Genomic DNA, 23485 nt, shown 5'->3' with positions numbered 1-23485 from the left:
TCTAAAGAATGGTTGAATCAGTTCACAACTCCACAAACAGTGTTTTAATGTTTTATTTTTCCCACATCCTTTCCAGCATTGTCATTCTCCTTTTCTGTCCTATTAATCAATCTAATAAGTATGAAGTAGTAACTCAGAATTGTTTCAATTTTCATTCCTCCAAACAATATCGATTTAGAGCACCTTCTCATATGGCTATAGATAGCTTTGATTACTTCATCTAAAAACTGTTCATATAACTTAATCATTTATCAATTGGGGAATGGCTCCTATTTTTATAAATCTGACTCAGTTCTCTATATGTTTGAGAAATGAGACCTTTATTAGAGAAACCTGCTTCAAATTTTTTTCATAGTTATGATTGCTAAATCTATTTTACTCCATCCTATTGCCCCTCTCATTTATTCTATTTTCTTCCTCTCTCCTTTCACCCTGTCCCACATCAAAAGTATTTTGCTTCTGACTGTCATCTCCCCCAATCTGCCCTCTCTTCTGTCACCCCATTCCCTTCTTTCCTTCCCCTCCTCCTTTCCTGTGGGGTAAGATAGATTTCCGTGGCCAATTGAGTGTGTATATTATTCTCTCTTTGAGCCAGTTCTGATGAGAGTACAGTTCACTCACTCCCCACCTCCACTCTTCCCTTCCACCAAAAAAGTTTTTCTTGCATTTTTTATGTGAGATGATTTACCCCCTTCTACCCCTCCCTTTCCCTTTGTCCCAGTACATTCTTCTTTCTCACCCCTTAAATTTTATTTGTAGACATCATCCCTTCATATTCAACTCACACATGTGTCCTCTGTCTATTTAGACTCCTAACTGCCCTAATAGAAAATTTTTATGAATTACAAGTACCATCCTCCCGTGTAGGAATGTAAACAGTTTAACTTTACTAAATCTCTTATGATTTCCCTTTTCTGGTTACCTTTTTATGTTTCTCTTGAGTCTTGTATTTGAAAGTCAAATTTTCTATTCAGCTCTGGGTTTTTTCATCAAAAATGCTTGAAAGTCCTCTATTTCATTGAATATCCATTTTTCTCCTGAAGCATTGTACTCAGTTTTGCTGGGTAAGTGATTCTTGGTTGTAATCCTAGCTCTTTGGCCCTCCAGAATATCATATTCTAAGCCCTCTAATCCTTTAATGTAGAAGCTGCTACATCTCGTGTTGTTCAACTGCTCTGAAATACTTGAATTGTTTCTTTCTGGTTACTTTCAATATTCTCTCCTTGACCTGGGAACTCTGGAATTTGACTATAATATTCCTGGAGATTTTCCTTTTGGGATCTCTTTCAGGAGGTGAGCAGGGGATTCTTTCAATTCATATTTTACCCTCCAGTTCTAGAACATCAGGGCAATTTTCCTAGATAATTTCTTGGAAGATGATGTCTAGGCTTTTTTTTTTTAAATCATAGCTTTCAGGCAGTCTAATAATTTTAAAATTCTTTCTCCTGGATCTGTTTTCCAGATCAGTTGTTTTTCCAATGAGAAATTTCACATTGTCTTGTATTTTTTTGCTCTTTCGGTTTTATTTTATTGTTTTTTGATTTCTCATTTGCTCCATTCTAATTTGTAAGGAATTATTTTCTTCAGGGAGCATTTGAACCTCCTTTTCCATTTGGCCAATTCTGCTTTTTAAAGCATTCTTCTCCTCATTGACTTTTTGCACCTCTTTTACCATTTGGCCTAGTCTATTTTTTAAGGTGATATTTTCTTCAGTACTTTTTGTGTCTCCTTTACCAAGATGTTGACTTGTTTTTCATGGTTTTCTCACATCACTCTCATTTCTTGTCCCAATTTTTCTTCTGCCTCTCTTAATTGATTTTTAAAATCCTTTTTGAGCCCTTCCATGGCCTGGGGCTAATTCATATTTTTTATTAGAGGCTTTGGATGTAGAAGTTTTGACTTTGTTATCTTCTTCTGAGTGTGTGTTTTGATCTTCCTTGTCACCATACTATCTTTCTATGGTCAGAATTTTTTCTCTTGTTTACTCATCTTTCCAGTCTGTTTCTTGACTTTTAAACTCTTTGCTAAAGTGGAGCTCTGCTTCCAGGGTGGAGGACGCACTGTCCCAAGCTTCAGGGGTTTTGTGCAGCTGTTTTCAGTTCTTCCAAGGTTGTATGATCTAAGGAGAGGTGCATTTAAAATTCTCCTGGCCTATGCTCTAGTCTGTAAGTGACCACAAGCGCTCTTTTCTGTCTTGGAACTGTGATGAGGGTCCCTGCTCTACTGCCTCTGCAAGCTGTGGTGTACTACTGCTCCTCCTCACCCTGGGACTGCCACCCAGGACTGTGACCCAGATCTGAGTATGGGCAAGGCAATAGAATCCTTCCCCCAGTGCCAGCAAAGAGATCCCTGTAATCTCCTTCTGATCAGTTTTTCAATTCCATTACCATCTCTTGGCTGAGAGCTCTGGAAGCTGCCACTGTTGCTGCTGATTCAGTGGCTTCCAAGGTCTACTTCTGGTTTGCTAGGACCTGGTCTGTGCTGATATGGTCTGCACTGGATTGTGCTCCATTCTCACCCCCATGTGACAGACCTTTCCTGATGACTTTTTAAGTTGTCTTTGGCTGGAAAATTATTTCACCCTATTCTTTTGTAGGTTCTGCTCCTCCAGAAATTGATTTATGGCATTATTTAAAGATGTTTGGAGGGGTTTGGAGGAGAGCTCAGGGGAGCTGCTGCCTTTTCTCCACCATCTTGGCCCCACTCCTTCATCACTTCTTGACTGAATTATTGCAATGGTCTCATTTTGAGGCTCCCTACCCCAAGCCTTTCTCTACTCCGTCCATTCTCCACACAGCCTCCAAAGTGATTTTCCCAAAGTGCATATCTGATCATATTACTCCCATAACTCAGTAAATTTCAGTGACACCCTTTTACTTCTAGGATCTAATATAAACTCTGTCTCTCATTTAAATCTCTTCACTACCAGGTTTCTTTCCACTTTTCCAGTCTTCCTACACACCATTCCCTTCTAACCACTCTACAATGCAGTCCTAGTGGCCTACTTCCTGTTCCATGCACACTACATTCCATCTCTCAGTTCCATGTCTTTACACTAGCTGTCCCCCCATGCCTGAGATGGACTCCTTCTTTACCTTTGCTTCTTGGAATTCTGATTTCTTTCAAAATTCAATTCAAATGACATCTTTTCCAGGAAGTATTTTTCTGATCACCTCAGAAGTTAGTGTGCCCTTTCCCAAAACTACCTTGAATTCTTTTGGGGGGGGTATGTGTGTGTACATATATATATACACATATATGTATGTATTTAGAGAGATACATACATACATACATACACACACACACATATATACACCTACATATATACATACTTGCAAATATACTTACATATATATCATATGTGTCATATATACTTGCATATATGTTGTGTTTAGTTGTTTTAGTCATGTCTGACTCTTTGTGAACCCATTTGGGGTTTTCTTGGCAAAGATACCGGAGTGGTTTGCCATTTCCTTTTCCAGTTCACTTTATAGATGAGGAGCCTGAAGCAAACAGGGTTAAGTGACTTGGCCAGGGTCACCCAGCTAGTAAGTGTCTGAGATTGGATTTGAACTCAGATTTTTCTGATTCCAGGCCTGGTGCTCTATCCACTGTGCAACCTAGCTACCCCTTGTATATGTGCATACTTACATATATGTTATATAAATAATTCCATACATACACATACTTATACATATATATACATGCTTGTATATCATGTTCATTCTTACATGTATACATCCTTACACAATATATACTCATATATATGTCATATACATACACGTATACATACTTATATACACATATATAATATGCATGCCCAATATACATATATAAATATACTATGTATGTATGTGTGTGTGTTGTTTCCCTCATTAGAATGTGAGCTACTTGAAGACATCTGCTGTTCCACTTGTCTTTGTATCTGTAGTGCTTAGCGTAGTAAGCACTTATAAATGCTAGTTGATTATCAACTCTCTAATTAGATAGGATGTGGTAACTGAAAGAAAATCTAAAGAAAACCTACAATATTATTGTTCCCCCCTGATTTAGAATCTTAGGGAAAGAAATGCTGGCACAAAGGAAGCAACTTATACTTCTCTAATGTATTTATTGTGTCATGTTGTAAATTATAATTATCTATGTATAATTTATTTCTGGACTTTGAGTTCCATTAGGGAAAAGAGACTGTCTTATCTAAATTTCACATGTGGCTCATATCTACCAAAGTTCTTTAAGGCATATTAGAGATAATTAATAAATATTCATTGAACTAAAATAGGTACCTTATAGATACTTGGTGACAAAAGAGACATTATTATAGTGGAAAGTTTTCTTTAAAGTGGAGGGTCTTAACCTTTTTTAGCATCATGGACCTCTTTCACAGTATGGTGAAGGCTATGATCTGTATACATAGTGTTCTTAAAGGTATAAAATAAAGTAAATAAGACTGAAAAGGAAAAACAATTTTGTTGAAATACATTTATCAAAATATATTTTTAAAAATAATGGATTCTAGGTTAAGAACCCCTACTCTAAAGTTGCAAGCACTGACTAATACTGAATCTAAATTTGACTCCAGTCAGTAAGCCTGAGGCCCAACTTCATGCCTTGATGCCTATACAATTTTGTTCGTGGCCCTTAACATTTGTGGTCCTCAATTTCCTTCATATGTCATATGATGATAGAAATACTGGCATTCTCAACCTCATAGGATTACCATAAGGATGGACTGAGATAATGTGCTTTATAAGACAAAAGCATTGTAAATGTTGGCTATTATTGCTATTGTTATTGTTGCTATTAGATTTAGTAACCAAGCATTCATTTGTTACCTTTGGGAAAAAACAATATCAGTTCAATGATGACATTAAAATCTTATTTCTGTTATTTCTACCTATTTGACCTTGGGCAAATCACTTAAATTCTCTCAATCTGAAATTCCTCATCTGTGAAAGGAAAGAGTTAGTGATGACCACCAAGCTCCCTTCTAGCTGGGTCTATGATTCTAAATTCATAAGCTGTTGGGTTTGGGTTTTTTTGTTGCTGTAACATTTTTTACACAGGTGCTCAGAGTGGAAACTAAATTGGATAATACTAGGAAATTTGAATTGAAGAAACAGTAAAGCTAGGCTAGTAATAATCAAAACTGATAAATAAATTGAACAAAACTGCTTCAAGTACCAAATCACAAATGAAAATATAATGGTTAACTATCTCTGATATGGCTTTCTTAACATACTGATATGCCATGTGTGTTGATATAATTTTTTAGCTGATCTACAATCCAGACAAATTATTAAGACATTTTCAAATAAAATAAAATTTTTAAAAATATTCTTAAAAATTTAAAGCAAAATTAATAAATAAATGAAAATTCTCTACATGCTCCTTTCCGCCATGAAAATTGTTGTGAAGCCACTTACAAGATATATTATTTCATCTAATATTGTCCTGAGTTATAACACACTTATAGCAATTACATCCTTTACACTACATAACTTGTAATATTATTAAAATCGCAATAAATTGACATAAAAGATGAAAGCATTATAAAAGATTTATTATTATATTGTTATTAAGATAACAAGGAGTTGACAGGTATTTCTCAGACCTTACAGCAACAATTGCTCCAAATAAAACTTCCCAGGTTAAACGTTTTTTAAAAAGATTTTACTGAAAGGGTTCTGTTGAGTTACATTTAAAGTAAAGGATTATGTCACCCATAAAAGTTTGAGAACTTTTGCTTTAGAGAAATTCTATATCACAGTTATTATTCCTAAGTAGGGCATGGCCTATAGGAACTTTATGACAAAATATAATATTGATGGGGAAAAAACACAAAGGCTGCTTCAGTGTTTGAGGTCTGCATATTTCCATATATGTCATGTTTATCAGAACAAATAAAAAGAATCTGTCTTAAAATTGAAGTCACGATGGTTAGATCCAAAATAGATTGCCACCTGCTTTAAAGATAAAAACAAATTCCAATCTCTTTGATGTATTTTAATGATATGAGATGATAGCTGTGCACAGAATTTCATTTGAGTTTTGTTAGATACATCTTGAGCTCAGAATGAACAATAATAATGATCTTTTAGAATGTTAATAAATATTTGTTCTATTAAACTTTTACCAATTATCTTTCTAAGTGGCTTGATATAAGAAGTATTATTTGCAAAGCATTGTTTATTCATCCCAGCTTCCTGAATAAATTTTGAGGAAGGTATATATTGATTAGAAGGGGCAGTATTTGATGGCAAGGATATTTATATATAAATAAGCAAATCTACACATGGTGGTTTGGGGCTGGCATTTACAAGCCACTTACGTATCATTGTTCTTTTTCTTCCTAGAAAAGCGTCTTTCCAGAGGTATTTCTCATGCCAGCTCAGCCATAGTCTCCCTTGCCCGATCCCATGTGGCCAATGAATGCAGCAATGAACAATTTCCCCTGGAGATGCCCATCTACACATTCCAACTGCCCGACCTCAGTGTATACAGTGAAGACTTCAGGAGCTTCATCGAACGTGATTTAATAGAACAGGCAACAATGGTTGCCTTGGAGCAGGCAGGTAAGTAAAGCCATTTGGTAATAGTAGATAGATGACCTGGCTTCTTATCCTTCTTTTATTTTATTTTAATATTAGAGCTGGTATAGCTTTTACCTAAGAAAATAAGTTAAGCAACAAAGAGCATTCCCGTCTTTTGACATGAGTCCATTTGTTTTCTGCTATACTGTGTTCCAATTCTGGCTGGAATTAGATGAGCCAAGCCTCATTCTCAGTAAAAAGTCATGCTTCTAACATATCTTTGAATAGCTTAAAATTATATGTAATCATTTGACTTCTCCATTTTTTTGCTCCTAACTCCATAGCCTTTGAAAATGTATGTTATGTTAGCTCTACGCCAAGGGAAACAAGAATTTGCCCAGATTCCTCAAGAGAAGGAACTGTTTCATCTTTATCTTTGTACCCAGCTCCAAACATGGAGGATCTCACATAGTAAACACTTAATAATTCAGCGAACTGAATTTGCCTTTATTTTCCTTGTAAAAAAACTTTTCCTCTAGTATCCCCATATTCTACAGGCAAGAGAAAAGCGGTACTGACCCTAACATGGTTTCAGCCCTGTCTTCGCTTTCCATCCAATACTGCTGGTTTCTTACTAGGGGCACAGAGTTATGTAATAAACCACCAAGTAAATCAATTTATTCTTTGAAGAATTACCACCAGCATGGGGACAAAAAATCCAGAATGAATGTTTAAGACAAATCTAGATCTTTCTCCAGGTACACCAATTTTTACTGAGCTCATGAGGAGTTGCGTAATGTTTTGCTTCTTAATTTATGTTGTGATTCTTTGCCCTAAAAGTATGTCTAAAGAAAATCCACTTATTAACTAAAGTTATGGTGGTAAAGACGCATATAGAAGGATTGAATTTGAAGTTAGAATGTTCAATAGACATCTATCATATAGTATAAACTTCCCAATTTATACAAGAAGAACCTGAGGAACCAGGTAGTTAAGTGATGTGCCAAGGTCATATAACTAGTTGGTTTTAGTGCCCAAGCAGACTCATACCTATTTGTTACCAGTCTAGTACACTTGATCTTAATAGAAAAGTTGCCATGGAGCTCAACCGAGTTCTTGGTTGAATGAGGTAGAAATGGTGGTACAGAGTGATGCATAACAATAATCACCTGTCCTCACAGGACAACCCAATTATTAAGCCAGTGGTTAAGTTGTAAGAGTATAAGAAATAGAGGTTATATGTATTTTTAAGCTAATTTTGAATGACTATCAGGACCTGAGATCAAATTCAGGCACAGACAGTTACTAGCTGTGTGGCCCAGGGCAAGTAATTTAAATCGGTTTGCCTCAGTTTCCTCAATTGCAAAATGAGGGTAGTAACACATCTACTTCCCAGTATTGTTGTGAGTATCAAATAAGATAATATTTGTAAAGCACTTAGCATAGTGCCAGACACATAGTATATGCCATATAAATGCTTATTCCCTCCCCATTTCCGCTAAAAAACTTATCCTCAGAGGGGAGAAGTCACCCTTGTGCGTCCTCAACTGGAGGTAGAAGTACAAGTTCAAAGAGTGGACCCAGAAAAAATGCTCTAATAGAATTAGTCAAATAAAATAGAATCTTTTCAAAACTCCCTAGGTCATGGGACTTTCAAAAATATAATCTATGTTAGGATCCATAGGAAATAAGTTATATTTTATAGGATGCTCTGTCAAACCATCTCTCCTCTCTAGCCACTTTTACTTTGGCCTTATTCACTACCTTTTATTTATCTTGCGTCTTTCAATAACTTAAGGATAATTTCTCATTGTACAAGTTGGCAGTTCTATCTTTTCACCCCTATTGTGCTTTGGAATCTACCACCTTTGCCAGCCACCCAGGATACATTGCTAACTCACAGTACCTCCTGCTTAGAGTGGCAAAAGTAGATGGCAATTGCAGCCTTGTATTTTATTACCAAGCAAGCCTGTTTTCTTTTTCTTCAAGGAATTATTTTCTTTGATGCTGCCACATATGTATTCTGTAGCCACAAGTTATTTTTATAGCAACAGAGCCAAATTTAAGGTAAAAAAATCCTCTTACTCTCTCCTATTGAACTGATGTCACATTTGGTTAGCTTCTGTCTTGTCTTCAAGGGTGATGGGCATGGGCACCTTATTTAGAAATGTGTAGTAAGCCATCTGTTAAAGTCTCAAGTTAATTGATTCCGTTACCTAGTATGAATCAGAAGAACATTTCTTTGGAGAGTCAAAAGAAATGACTAATAACTCTTAAACCATAACAAAACCTAAGCCAATGCTGAAAAATTTTGCATACCATTTTTTTCCTTTTGGGAAATTCTGGTTTTCAAAAGGAGAACATTTGATAAGTGCTGTTCTCTGCAACATCAGTGTCTTTTTTTTCTTTCTTTCCTTGTTTTAAAGTGAAGTTATTCTTCAGATACAATTGTAATGATTACCCAATCACAGCTGAAAGTTTAAAAAAAAAACTGGACCATGTAAATGACTTCTGCAGAAGTTGTTTCTAAATTAAACTTTGAAGTTTTAAAGATGTTTTTACAGTTGACTTACCATTCAAGGAGTGATGAGAAGAGATGCCAATGAACTAAGAAAAATGTCTTTATAGATGGAGTCCACCAACGACTTGAATTTAGAATTCTTCGGATATGTATCATTCTTAAATGCTTCTTTCCCGATTTCATTACTCTAAGAATTACCTGAATTTACCATGATTCCCGATATTGGAGGGTGATAGTTCCTCTTCATCTCTCTCTTTTTAAATCTGTATCTTCCTTCAAGGTTCAGTTCAACTACATGGTTTTTTTTTGGTGATTACTTACTTCTCTTATCCCTTTTCCTGGTGATATTTCCATTTTTTCCATCATTCCTTACCTTACATTGTACTTAGTCTGTGTGAATGTTGTTATCCCCCTACCTTAGCCCCAATGAACTGGTAAGTTCTGGGAGGCAGAGACTGTTTTTTTTGTTGTTGTTTTGTTTTTGTCTTGCCAGTAGGCAGCACTTAACAAACATTAGTTAAATTGTTGAATTTGTCTAGTCCAAGGCAAACTCCTAAAGTTCTTTGCACTTCACAAAGAAATTACCTTTGCTTTTGGTATTCAGAGGTAATTGAAATGTGATTGAATATGTGGTCTAAATTGAGTGTCAAAGAAATGAAAAATTATTCAGTTGTACTTTTCCAAAAAGCAATCTCCCCCTGCTCGGGAAATATTTAGGGTTTTATAGTTTTGTCATATTGTCTGGATTGATCACTTTTTCAAAGGTGTATTTTGGGAGTTGCTATTGAATAGAATTGGTTTGGTGACAACTTGTTGCTTTTTATTGGGATCAAAGTCCATATATAAATTTTAGATCATGATCATGGTAAGTTAAGATACTCAGGCTCTTTTAAGAAACTAAATCTCCTTCATTTATACGGTTACCCTTGTGTCTGAAATGATTCAGGATGAATTTTAGCAACAACTCATCTTCACAATTTGCTGTATTTGAAACACTATAAAACATCAGATATGCTTCCTTCCTTTAAAAAAAAAATTTGAGAGTAATTAGGTATAATCAAACATTTACATTCTTGCTTCCCAGAAGTTGTCTAGTGGGCTGATGAACATCAAATGAATAATTCAAGAAAATATTCATAGCCCAGTGGAGACCCTAGGAAGCGCAGGAAGAAGGAGGGTGTCAGAATCAGTGTGGTAATGGAGTTCATCTAAGCTGTGGAAGATAAACAACTTTTAAAAATAGTGTTCACATGCATATTAGTGCTTGGTAGAACTTCATTCCAAACAGTAGCCCATTTGAACTAATCAAATCACAATAGTCTTCATTAGGGTATTGAAATGCATAATTTCAACAAATTAACATCTTTTTAAAGAGAGATTTACTGTTTAATTTGATCCTTGGAGTCAACAGGAAACTAATATTGAAATGTAACTTTTTAGAGGTTTTGAGAATAGATGGTTTGAAAGGTCATGGTGCTAATTGGTTTGCCTCCAGGAAAATCTCTACTTATTCTATGTTATTCCAATTTTTTGAGTTCTCCATTTTTGGAGATTCCACAATCTCCCTTGTGATCAGAAATTCCTCCTTATCATCTAGCATACATCTCAGCTACAATAAAAGCCTGTTTTTTCTTTTCCTTACCACAGCAGAGTTGGAATATGGCCAGTCAACTTCTTTCTCATCCTGTCTCCTCCTTATGGTTTAAAACTCTTATTAAGTCCTTCTCCCTTCAGTTTTCCAAGTAAAGTAACCCTAGCTCATTCACCTTTCCTCCTTATAAGCTATATCCATTAGTGTATCCGGTTCTACTCCTCCTAGGAAATAACTATTCCTCTTTTGGTGCCAAAAACAAATATTTGTGCCTTCTTTATTTTGCTCTAGTTTGTATTAGAGTTTTTAGTAAGTATATTGGATTTCATACTCTAGATTGCAAGATCTTTGAAAGCAGAACCCAGTGTCTAATCTTTGTATCTCCCCAATAATTTCAGACAATATTCTACACATGGAGGATACTTTTAAAATGTGTGTTGAATTGTATTTTAAAACTCCATTTTAAGCATTTTCAAAAGATAGCAGAGTACTCCAGCCAAGATAGCTGTTTGAAGGAGAGGTAGACCTCCTAGTTGGCACATACGTACTCTAGGAAAATCATGAAATTCACACCAGATGGATGAATGATCAGGAACCACAATGAAAAACTATAGGAAGTAATTTTTTTTCCATCCCCAAACCATAGAAGATGTCACATAGAAGCCAATGGACAGTAGGAAAGAGGAGTGCTAACAAAGCCAATGCCCAATCTGGCAAACAAGCCCAGTCTCCCAAAACAATCAGTGATAGACCAGAGATACCATAGCCTATTATACTGTATGTCAGAAGGCAGCAAAAGCACAGACTTAATAGAAATCCCTGGAGAGGTCAGGAGACACTAGTGAACAAAGAGTGGCAGAGACTAAAATGTATGGCAATGCTCAGACCAGGAGAACCCAGGCACCCAGGGATTCCAAAGCCCCTAGGTATCTCTGAGATGCTGAAGATCAGTGGTCCTAATTATTTTTTTTTGTCTCAACTTCTTTATACCCTTAAAAAATTTTGAGGTCACCTCACAAAGAATTTTTCTTTATGTGGATTATATCTACCATCATTGCCTGATGTAGAAATTAAAACCTTACAATTATTATGAAAATAGCTTTGATCTCACAAACCCCCGAAAGGATCTTGGGACCCCCAGGGGTCCCTCAATCACATTTTGAAAAACACTGCAGTAGAAGACCCTGAAGGTTAAGCATTCTGAACCTCAATGATGCAGAGGGGTTACCCTCAAGGTCCAAGGGACATAGGGAGAGACAGAGCAGGGCTAACCACTCCACTTAAAAGCAGACAAGGGTACTCATCATGCACAGTGCCCCAACTTAAGAATTAAAGTTGTAGAAGATGGGTAAATCAAAGAAAATGCCAACCAATATTTAAAAAATGTTATTGCATATCTAAATATACCTTCATCCTTACTCCCACCTCAAGAAGAGAGAATAACTTTGTAACTGCTATCAATAGAGACTCAAAATACATATTCTCCAGAAGGGCTATATAAATACTTAGAAGAAATGAAGCAAGAATTGTTTTTTAAAAGAGGAAATATATGATCTAAGAGAAAGAATTGGAAGGGAAATAAATAGCTTAGAAGAAAAAGTGGTAAACCTCACCTAAGTAGTGGACTTTTTGAAAACTAGAATAGATGAAGAAATCAGTGACTCCATGAGAAAGCAAGAGATATTGGAATAAAATCAAAAGATTGAAAAATAGAAGAAAATATAAAATAACCATTATGAAAACCAACTGAGCTGAAAAAGAGGTCAGGGAGACAGAAGAATCATACTCCTGGAAAAGATGACTTTTTTTCCCCAAAAAGCCTGAACACTATATTTCAAGAAAGCATAAATGAAAACTGCCCAAATCTATTAGAACCAGAGGACAAAGTGAAGATAAAAAGAATTTATCATTGAGGTCCTAAAAGAATCCCTAATAGGTATGTCATAGCCAAAATCCAGAGCTCCCACATCAAAGAAAAAAATACTACAAGTCATCCAGAAAGGAGTTCAAATACCAAGGAACCAGAGTCAGGATCACATAAGACCTGGCAGCTTCTACTAAAAAATGAGAAGAGATCTTGGAGTATTAGGTTCCAAAAGGCAAAAGATAAATGATTGAAACCTATAGAATCTGCAAAGCTAAATAATCCCACAGGGTAGTTTTTTAAATGGATTTTTAATGGAATGGAGAGTTCCCAAGCATTTCTGGGGAAAAGACCAGAAGCCAAGTAGGAACTCTGCAATACAGAGAAATCTTGAAAGGTAAATTTATTTGAGCAATTAGAAGTTGTATGATGATGTAATATTAACATTGTAACAGGAGGAGAAGGAACCAATGTTCAATCAGAACCTTAATGTCTTCAAAGGGTATTGAGTGAATTAAATGAGGGAAAAAAAAAGAGGTATGTCCTGGGGATTTAAAAAAGGAAAAATAGCAGGTAGGGGAGAGGTAAGTGAGTATCTTTTTGTATAAAGGAGAAGAAGAAGGGTAGAACTTGCTCCTTTTCATAATTGAAGATATGAGAAAAATATACAAACATAGAGGCAAGTGAATATCAAATGAATTTCATTCTTATCTGAAACAGACAAAGGAGGACTGAACACACACATATACAGTTATCCCTTCCTCATCATGAGGGTTCAGGACCTGCTCCTCCACCCCCCCACAATCTGGAAAATCAGTGTAAAATGTTTTGACCCTCATTCATTCATACAAGAGAAGAATTCTGATATTTTTATTTTTCTTTCATGGAATGTTTACAGTATCTTACTGTACAATTTGAGTTAAGTATTTGGTCATAGGCTCTGTATAGTCTGCTGGCCTTTGTGTGGCATTTGTGGCTTCCACAAAATTCCTCAAAATTTCCCAACTTGGGTTATATCAAAACTTCGATGGGGAAAGTTGTGATGTAGAAGGGATAACTGTACCCTCCAAACAGTCTGGTACAGAAATATATCAAACTGAAGAGGTAAATAAGCGGGGATAGGAGGACAAAGGTTTAAGGGAGGATATTAGTAGGGAGAGAATAACTCTGCCCACCCCATAAGGTAATTGTGAGGAGCATATGAGATGATGTATATACAAGAACTTTAGGAATGTAAAGTACTGTGTACAAAGGTGAAGTATTATTATGTAAATTCTTATAAATATCAACTAAAACAAATGAAACCAACATCATATTTTCTGAGATTGTAACATAAGTCGGGAATAGCTTCAACTACCACTATAGAACAACAGTAAACAAGCCTTCTCCCTCTGGGTTACTTTATTATTACTATTATTATTGTTATTATTATTATATGAGATAATTACTTAATCATAATAATTATTAAATAATATAATAATTGTAAAGCACTTAGCACAGTGACTAGAACATAGTGCTGTAGAAATGATAGGTTTTTTAGTATTTATTATTAGTGATAATAGTAATAATAATCGCTAGCATTTATATAGTGCTTTGAGGTTTACAAAGTACTTTATACATATGATCACATTTGATGATTACAACCACTTTGGGAGGTAGGTACTACATTATCACTATTTTACAGATGAGGACAGTGAAGCTGGAAGGTTAAGTGACTTGCCCAGGATAGCACAGCTAATGAACATCTGAGGCAGAATTCAAATTCAGGTTCTCCTGCCTCCAAGTCCAGTACTCTCTACTGTTCCCACCTAGCTACCCCCAAATTCAGGAATAGCTCAGATTTACATAGCCTTTTGCTGCCAAAGCCTTTATATTACATTTAGCATCTTAGATAAAAGCCTCATAGCAAATGGTGGTATAACAAGTGTATCTTATAAAGGAGGAAACTGAGGCTTAGGTGTGTTAAGTGACTTGCCAAGGGTCGCACAGCTATTAAGTGGCAGGGCCATAATTTGAACCCAGTCCTTCTGACACCAAATCCAATAATTTGTCATTGCTATTTTCCCAGTAGACCACACTGTCTCAGAATTATTTGTTCTATCCTAGACATTACAATAGAACCAATTTTAAAATCCATGGCTCAGGGTTTCTGAGGCTGGACAAGATATAAACTCAGCATCATACTGTCCTTAGTCACACATCAGAACTGCCTGTCCAAACCAAGTACTTCAAGGCATGGCTTGTTCCATCATCATCTTTACAGGGATTTGTATTCTGAACACTGGGCTCACTCTGTTCTATGACTGAAATATTTATGTACCAAGCCTTAGGATAAATACTTATTTGGCTGTGTGGTTTTAGTTGTTCCCTACACTGTACCTTTCAAGGGCAGACATCAGTGATGGATTGCCTCCTAGACCTCCCTGGGAATTGAATTGAATATCAACATACCAAATAAAAAAGGGAGTTTCTACTTGTAAGTCCTCTGGCTGAAGGACAGATGCTATCATGTACACCATGGCAAAGTTTTAGGGAAGCAAAAAGCATTGGGCTAAGAGATTCAATTGGCTATCTAGTGTGGGATAAACTGTCATCTGGCCGATCTGTTTCCATATTTTCCTAACACATCATTTTATGAGTGTGGTAAATGCCAAGAACATGTGGACCATCTCATTGGATGTTCCATTGCTCACTACATACTCCCTTTGGCAAATAGCAGGCTATTTGTAGGTACTCCTCTCCAGTGGACAGGACAAAAAAATACTGAGCTGACATTCTGGACAGTGTCCTCCTCCATGGGCAAACCAAACATGTGGTTTTAATACATGTGCATTTAATATCAGGATGGCCAAAATGTTTGAACTGACCATAAAACCATCAGATTGCTTCTTTCATAGTAACCCAATTCAAGCAATGATAGAATGATCTGACGATTCTTTAAAGAAGAAAAAAAGAAAGAAAGAAAAAAAAAAGTAGCACAAAGCCTGAAGCAGTCTCCACACTGCTGAAATGAACAAAAGTCAAGAGTGGAAAAAAGTCAAACAAGGGACTTGGCATTGTGGAACAGCTCCTCTCCCCCCAATAATGGGTTTGCTTGGATTCAACATTTTTAACCAAATTAAGACAAATTAATTTATGTGCCTAGAAATAGCCTAAAGCAAAATGTCTCCTTTCATACATGTTGTTTTTGTTGAAGCTTACAGGTAATCCACATGAAGTTCTTGAATGACAGTCAAAATGAAGTGTGTATGGAAGGAAGGAAAGAAGGAAGGAAGAAAGGAAGAAAGGAAGGGAGGGAGGGAGGGAGGGATTCCCAATCATGTTTGAACATGTCTGAACATTTCTATTCTGAACAGGCATACTGGTTTGACATACTGGTTTGTTCCTACATGCCTTGATTTTCTCATCTGTAATGAAAAGATAATATATATACAATGTCTTGGTTATCAGGCAACATTGAAGAATGGGGTGTTCCACAGACATGAATTTTACAGATAATTTAAGCTTGCCTTTTAAACATCTATGTGTATTGCACACACATGCATGTGTCTGTGTGTATCAGTTATCTGTGTTTAGTTATTTGGGAAGCAAATATTTCTAAAAAATGTATCATGTGCTTTCAAGATTTCTTAAATGGAGGATCCTTTATCCTCTTTTCTTGTTGTTCATTATGAACATCAAATATTCTACTATAATGCCTCCAGGGAATATCAGATTGTGTAGCATCATTTGTCCCTATGCTAAATTCCCCCACACTGCTGAATTTTGTGTGTGTGTGTGTTCTTGAAGTTGTTGTTTTTTTTAATTTCTTCTCCTGGGAGTAGTCAGAAGTTCTGTCTTCTCCTTTGCTGAAGACCTGGCAGCTATCACTTCTTGCTTCTGTAGGAACTTCCCCTTTAATCCCAAGCAATGCGCAATTTTACATTTCTGCTGCCTATCTGAAGGGGATTATAAAAACAGATTGTGAACTTATTAGAACTATATGTAAAATAACAATAGAGTTCAAATGATGACATGTACAATTCTTCTCTAAGTGAAGTACATACTTATACTTGATGACATTCATGTTGATTCCCAGGCATATTTTTGCTCATTTTCCTGATTTTTACTTATGTTCCAAGTAGTTGAAGTTATCAGTGACAATCAGTGTTAGTAATTTTCAAATGAACAGAATATTGAATTTGTTTATAAAGACTGCTTGCTGTGTAGACTTTGCATTGTAACATCTGCATTCTAACATCTTTATCTGGTATTGATACAGTGTTTCACCATTTGCTTTGTTAGTTGATATCAACCAAGTGCCTAAAAAAAAAAATAGAAGCTGCCTGCTCAGAGCCAGTGCTCAAAGCTAAAGGGAAAAAAAAAAAAGAAAAGAAAGAATGAAAGAAAGAAAAAGGGTAGTCTTCCTTTCTTTTTTACTCTCCAATCTCTCCTCTTTCTAGAGTAACATGAAATCACTTCTTAAGACCATGTTTCTTCTGTCCATTTACTCTCCCCATTGATTTCACCTGAATGAAAAGCATAATGGTACAGGCAATCCTGTCATGGCTTCCTCCAGATTAAGTGACCCTGATTAGGAATCTGTAGCAGAGGTGATTATTGAGTCTTCAGAAGACTGACTTTAAATGAGGGAGAAATCATGTGCTCCATTTGGAATCAGCCAGGACAGATAAATATGAAGCTAAGGGCCGGTTTTACGCATGTTACATAAGCCATGGGGGCGCAAAGAGCCCCATAGACTTTGATCCAGTGATGTGACACAGAGCGCAATTCCCTATTTCTTACCCAGACCTTTTGCTTGCACAAAAGATGGTGGCATAACAAGTCATTAGGGGCATGAGAAACATGCCTTTGAGGTGCTGAAAAGGAAGAATGGAACTCTAAGAATGGAAATGAGGGAAAATGGGAGCCATCCTAAATCATTTTATACTATAACATGGTTTGGCAGAAAAAGTGGCAAGAGAATCTCAGAGAAATGAAACAAACAGAAGAGGGGGAAGGAGAGATTAAAAGAAGGTATAAACATGAAAATGAAAAACTGGTAATTCTTGGGGTTCTCTGGGATCAGTCCTCTTGAAAGCCACTTCATGCATTTTTGTGGCTACGTGGGTTTTTGGCCTAAATAGCTATTATCAAGATGACTCTCTTGATGATCAAACAAATAATTTTTGTGATTTATCTTCAGACATGAGGGAAATGCTGAGCCACCATGCTGCATTTTAATGAAGTGATTACAGACTGAGGATTGAGTGCTAATTCTTACATGCTTGAGCACCATTGTAATGGCCATTCAACCTTGAAATAGTTAATGAAATCAAGATCACTTACAGTAAGGTTCCAGGCCATGTTACTTTATTAGTTAGTCAGTAAATAAGAATTTTTAAAATGCTTTCTATCTGCCAGGTACTATGTTTGAGTGTTGGGGATAAAAGAAAGCTCCCCCTCCCTGCAAAAAAGGCAAAGACAACCTGTCACATGGCCCAACTTAATCTATCTCTTCTCCAAACTGGATCAGTCAGCATGCCCTTACAGGCAGAGTTAAAAGGAATTCTAATAATTCCATGGTTTCCAGTGTAACCCTGAATTTAATTAGACTTGGGGTATTATTCCTGAGCACTCTTGAAAAGCCTCAAAGTGAATTACATGAGTTACAACTCAGTGATTCCTCCCAACCCCCAACTATTTTTCCTATTGAGTGAGATTCCATTCCTGAGGAAAATACTGAGTACCCCTTTTGATGCCTACTCAAGGAAAACAAGATAGGGTACACCAACTTATACCATCTCTTATCTTCAATAAACTTTCTTCCTCATGAGTATATCTGGAATTTGGGAACATTTCTAGCACTGAAAATTAACAGTAATTTGCTATGTTCTCATACTTGGCCATATGCTTGGCCTATGCTTAAACAGGGAACATCTAGATCTTCTTTGGCCCAAGAAGGAATCAGATTGCTTCCAGCCTTACCAATACTCTGTTGTAATTTGACTAATGGGTATATGAATATAGGAAGGATCTGTGCTCTCATTAGGATATGTAAGTCCCTCCACTAACACAGATCATAGATCTACAACCTGTTTATGACCTATTACATGAATTCCAGGGAATTGCTTGAGGCATATAGAGGTTAAAAGTTAAGACTTGAGATAGGAGCCAGGGTAACAGGAAGAGTTTTGACCCAGGTATTCCTGATTCCAAGTTCTAATACTCTAGTTTCTGTTCCATACTGCCTCCAACAAAATTATCTGAAACAAAAGTGTGTCGAATCCCATTCACTTCCCATCTCATATTCGTTGAGCACTACTATAAGTAAGGTACTGTTAAGGGTATTTTAAAAGTTTAAGATCCAGCCCCAGCTCCCTCAAGAAGTATATAATCTAATAGGAGAAATAAGACACAGACAGAGCTATCTACAATATGAGGCAGTTTATGATGTGTCTTATGAGTGGTAGAAAGTGGTATAGATTACAAGATAATAGACCATGAGCAGAGGGGGAGAAAGAGAGGAAGATATCATTCCATTTAGGTTTATATATTGCCCCCTAAGATGGGTATGACAACATAATATTATGAAAATAACACTAGAATGAGTATCAAAACTTCTGCCTGGCTATACCACTGTTTAACTTACACCAAATCACTTAAAATGTCTGAGTCTCAGTTTTCCCATAAATAGGATCATAATAATGATTCTGCAACTTCACAGAGGCTTGGAGAAATATTTTGAAAATTGTAAAATGCCTGTAGGAACTGTGTAGAAGAGGAAATTCAAAATAGGTACTATACTCCATGAGGAATAAAGCTTTTCATAATCTGACTCTAGCCTATGTGGGAGGTTGATTATACATTATTCTTTAGCATCATAATAATATTAATAATAAACATAGCTAGCATTTGCATAACGCTTTAAGTTTTGCAGAGCACTTAAGAAATATTATCTTGTTTGATCCTTTTAACAATCTTCTGAAGTACATGGTGTGACTTTCTCCATTTTACAGATGAGGAAACTGAGGCAAATGGATTAAATGGCTTGCTCAGGGTCACACAAGCAATATGTCTGAGGCCAGATTTGAAATCAAGTCCTCCTGACTTCAGCCCCAGTGCTCTATCCATTATGTGACTGGACTGTATCTACTCTATATACCAGCTAAATTGAACTACTTGTGGTGTGTCCTTGGATAGCCCGTCCACCTCCACCCCAGCCCAATGCCTGGAATTCTCTTTATCCTCACCAAGGCCTCTTTAGGCACAAAACTGCAACAAAATAGGAGCTTAATAAATTTTTTTTGTTAAATTTGGGAGAAAAAAGGGAAAATTGTAAATTGACTTATTATGAATATAAGGCATCAAAGACCAAAAGTCTTTTCTGAGTGAGACTGGAATTCTTGTTGTGGCATGGCTTAGTGTCACCAGAAAAGCTTGGAATTCCAGAAGAAAGAAAAAGGTATTAATTGCTTAATAGAAATACCTAGATGTATGTACCTTTTTGTGAAGTAGTGATATCTATTCCAGAGCAACTCAGTTTCCTCACCAGTAAAATGAGAGAGTTAAGACTGTTATGATGTCTAAGATTTCTCTGCAGATGTGAGGGTCTATGATTTGGAGGAAGAAGGAGGAAGGAGCAATAGATCTTTGGTATAACAGGTCATTTGAAGGAGAGGACAAGACAGAGACATCAAATCAGCTTAACAATGTAGAACTGAGCTCAGTAGAGAAAGTGTCATGGATTTGCAGAGAGAGCAGTATAGTGCCAATTTGATAGAATCCAATAGCACTTTTCTCTTCTTTGGCAGATTCTGCCCTAATTCAAATCAATTAGGATAATCAACAAACATTTATTAAGCTCTTACTATGTACCAGACCCTATGTTAAGTGCTGGGACTTGTGAGGTTATAGTCCACTATGTGACAGTGAGGTTATAGTCTACTAGGGTAAGAATTCTTAATATGTTTTGGATCATGGACCCTTTTGGCAGTCTGGTGAAGCCTATGTGCTGCTCAGAATAGTATTTTTAAATGCATAACATAAAATACATGGGACTACAAAGGAAAGCAATTTTACTGAAAATATATCAAAATATATTTTTAAAATTCTTAGATCCCCAGATTAAGGACCCCTGGCAGAGGACTATAGCATTTTCACATAAATACAAAGTAAGAGAATCATGATTCTTATAAAAAGCTATTTGTTATATTTCCATGAACATTCAGTGTATTACATATTAGCAAGGACAGTCACTAAAAGAACAACAATTTTGAAAAATCCAATGAATACATAATGGAGTAGGAGAAAGGATTTGCAGAATCATGTTTGCATGCTGCAAACGACCATGTGATCCAGTCCAGAAGAATCCTGTTTTTCTTTTTCTTCCATGTGTCACCACAATGATAAATAACTCGCCCAAGGATATGCAGCTACAAAGATACATAGGAGAGGAACCCTCGGACTCTCAGTCCCCCCGCCTGAGATATTTCTCCAGGCTTGAATAGATGACCCACTTTGACACTGTATTTGGGCACATTTTTTGAATTTTAAAAATAGCACATACATTGACATGCCCACAGGCTGCAGACTTCTCAACTTGCCCACACAGCATCCAGCATTAGGACATTTGTTAGTTATGAGCTCCCTCTTGCGTAGATATTTTTGGTTTTGAAGGCCCCAGCCTCCTTGCAGAGTTGCAAAAAGCCACAGCCTTCATCTGCCTGAAGATTTCAATATGTAGAATTTTATTTGAATGCATATGACTTCCCATTATTAAGACAAAAAGTCCAATACTAAAAGAACTTCCATGATAGGCTAGTAATGACAGGAACTTGAGCTTTGAGATCGGGGCTTTTGACTCAGTGGCAGCATGTTCTACGAGCCAGCAGCAAATTCTGAGCATGTAGACTAACCCAAGGTTAGCTTTGGTTGCTTAGGTCTTTCTTTGTTAGTGGGTCATTTGAGTGTCATCAGCTGGGATCATGTGAGCCTCAGTCTTCTACTTGAAATGGTAACCCAGTTTTAGCTTCTTCCAGCTTGGATTATTATTTTTAAAAATATTCTGCAAAAGGCAGGTGACAGGTTGTTATTTCACAGCCTGAAGACAGAAGAGTTGCTAAAAATGATCACATGTTATTTCCAATTATGTGTCTCCCAAAGGCCATTCAGTAGCACTTTAAATCAAGGCTCTAAAATGCACATCTAATTTCAATTCAGTAAGACCTGTTGTGAATTATGAGAGGGGTACCAACTGATTATTAGAAATGTGTGAAGATTATCAGCTACCTGGCACAACATGTATATGACTATTTCACCCATTAATGTCAATCTTTAATTTATTGTTAATGGGACAAGTTGCTTTTTGTATTAAAATTTTTATTATTAAAATTCATATATTGAGTCTTACCAAGAAAATCCACAGAGTAATCAGATATTTGGTATACCAGATACACTGGTGAAATTTTATACATTAATTTTTTATTAATACAGTAATTTAAGAGTCAGTAACTGTCTCATTAATTCTAAATTAAATTTGTTTTGGAGAGGCCTTTTTATTCTTTAGCCATGACCTGTTGTTCTTGTACATATTTTCATGACTCCTTTCTAGTGTTCTAAAAATGATAACATTTCTCTTATTTTTTCACAAAACATATAAAGATGATAAATGGCATATGGGTAGCTAAATATGGCTGCTCCCAGTGTTTCTAGTCTCATTAAGTATTATTTCTTTGTATCAAAAAAAGGAAAATCAAGAACAGGTTTTTTAATGTTTGTGAAGGGGTTTAACCATTGATTACTGACTGAATTGTAATTTACAAAATCAAATGCCTGAAAAGTTGATTGCTAAATTGTATTACCCAAATCAAAAATATGCAGTCATTAATAGTGATTTTCTGTTGCACTTTTTCTTTGCCTGCATTGAGAAATTTAAAAATAGCTATGTTAACATACCAGCCTTAACAATATTTGATACCTATTACACAAGATAGAGAATAAATTGTAATCTTGGCCTATTTACAAGAATGCATCAGATTAGCTAGATTATAGAAATTTAGAAACCATCTAGAACAATACTTCCATTTTACAGAAGATGTTACTCAGTCTGAGAGGTCTTACATGCATTCAATTATGAAAAGTAATATGAAAACACTTATTTCCAAATATTTAGGGGAAAGCCTAATAAGTTATATTTCTCTTTGAAGACTTATACCCTTTTCTCAGTCACTCAAAGCAGTTTTCAAATATTTTCTGTTAGTTGTCATGAGAAGCTGAAAATCAAGCATGATATGTCAGCTTTAGGGTAGAAAACTAAGGCAAAGGTGGAATAATGTTTTCAATAGATTTGCCCTGGAATAGACTTTTATAAATAAATATGTATTAATTAAAAATGATGAATAAGAAAAATTAGGATTAAAAAAGTAGCATTTAGAAGCAAAAGCTACATACAAAACACCTGTGGACTAATAAGGAAGATTTTTTTGGTCCCTAAAAGGTCATTTTGAATTACTGACTAAATAACTGAGAGTCACACAATAGAAGAGAAGCTGACTCAAATTTTCCTAACCTTTTTGCTTATTGAAAGCCAAATTTAGCTCATCCTTTTCTTAAAGGGAAAAAAAACCCTAAATTTTACTTAAGAAGTTAGATGAGTCTTTCTATAATCATGAACCAAAGTTCTTTTTGTGAAACTTTTAACTAGTAAACACCTACTGGTTTTCTTTGACATCATAGGGAATGTATGAGCCATACTAACATCACAATGCCGCTTCTTGGAATTTGCATTGTCAATAAAGTAAGTTTCCCTTTCAGGTCGTCTGAACTGGTGGTCAACAGTGTGTACAAGTTGCAAGCGTCTTCTTCCATTGGCAACAACAGGGGATGGAAACTGCCTCTTACATGCTGCCTCACTAGGTGAGTCCAATAAGGGCAGAGATCTGTAGATTTCCCAAACATGCCAGTTTCTTTACTAAAAGAAAATATTACACAAATAC

General features: G+C 36.0%; 1 protein-coding gene across 4 annotated transcripts in view; it reads left to right on the top strand.

Annotated features, from left to right (window-relative positions):
* The window catches only part of OTUD7A (OTU deubiquitinase 7A), a 412217-nt gene that overhangs the window by 306193 nt on the left and 82539 nt on the right, over positions 1-23485 (top strand). For all 4 annotated transcript variants that reach the window (XM_020968629.2, XM_020968633.2, XM_020968631.2 and 1 more), the window contains 2 exons: positions 6357-6575; positions 23304-23405. In XM_020968629.2, the coding sequence (XP_020824288.1) occupies positions 6357-6575; positions 23304-23405 (321 nt within the window). The remainder of the gene's footprint in view (positions 1-6356; positions 6576-23303; positions 23406-23485) is intronic.

The sequence above is a fragment of the Phascolarctos cinereus genome, unplaced genomic scaffold (assembly GCF_003287225.1).
Source record: "Phascolarctos cinereus isolate Bilbo 61053 unplaced genomic scaffold, phaCin_HiC Scaffold_3;HRSCAF=262, whole genome shotgun sequence".
Lineage (NCBI taxonomy): Eukaryota > Metazoa > Chordata > Mammalia > Diprotodontia > Phascolarctidae > Phascolarctos > Phascolarctos cinereus.
The sequence above is the reverse complement of the archived record's forward strand: the minus strand, read 5'-3'. Positions and strand labels throughout refer to the sequence as shown.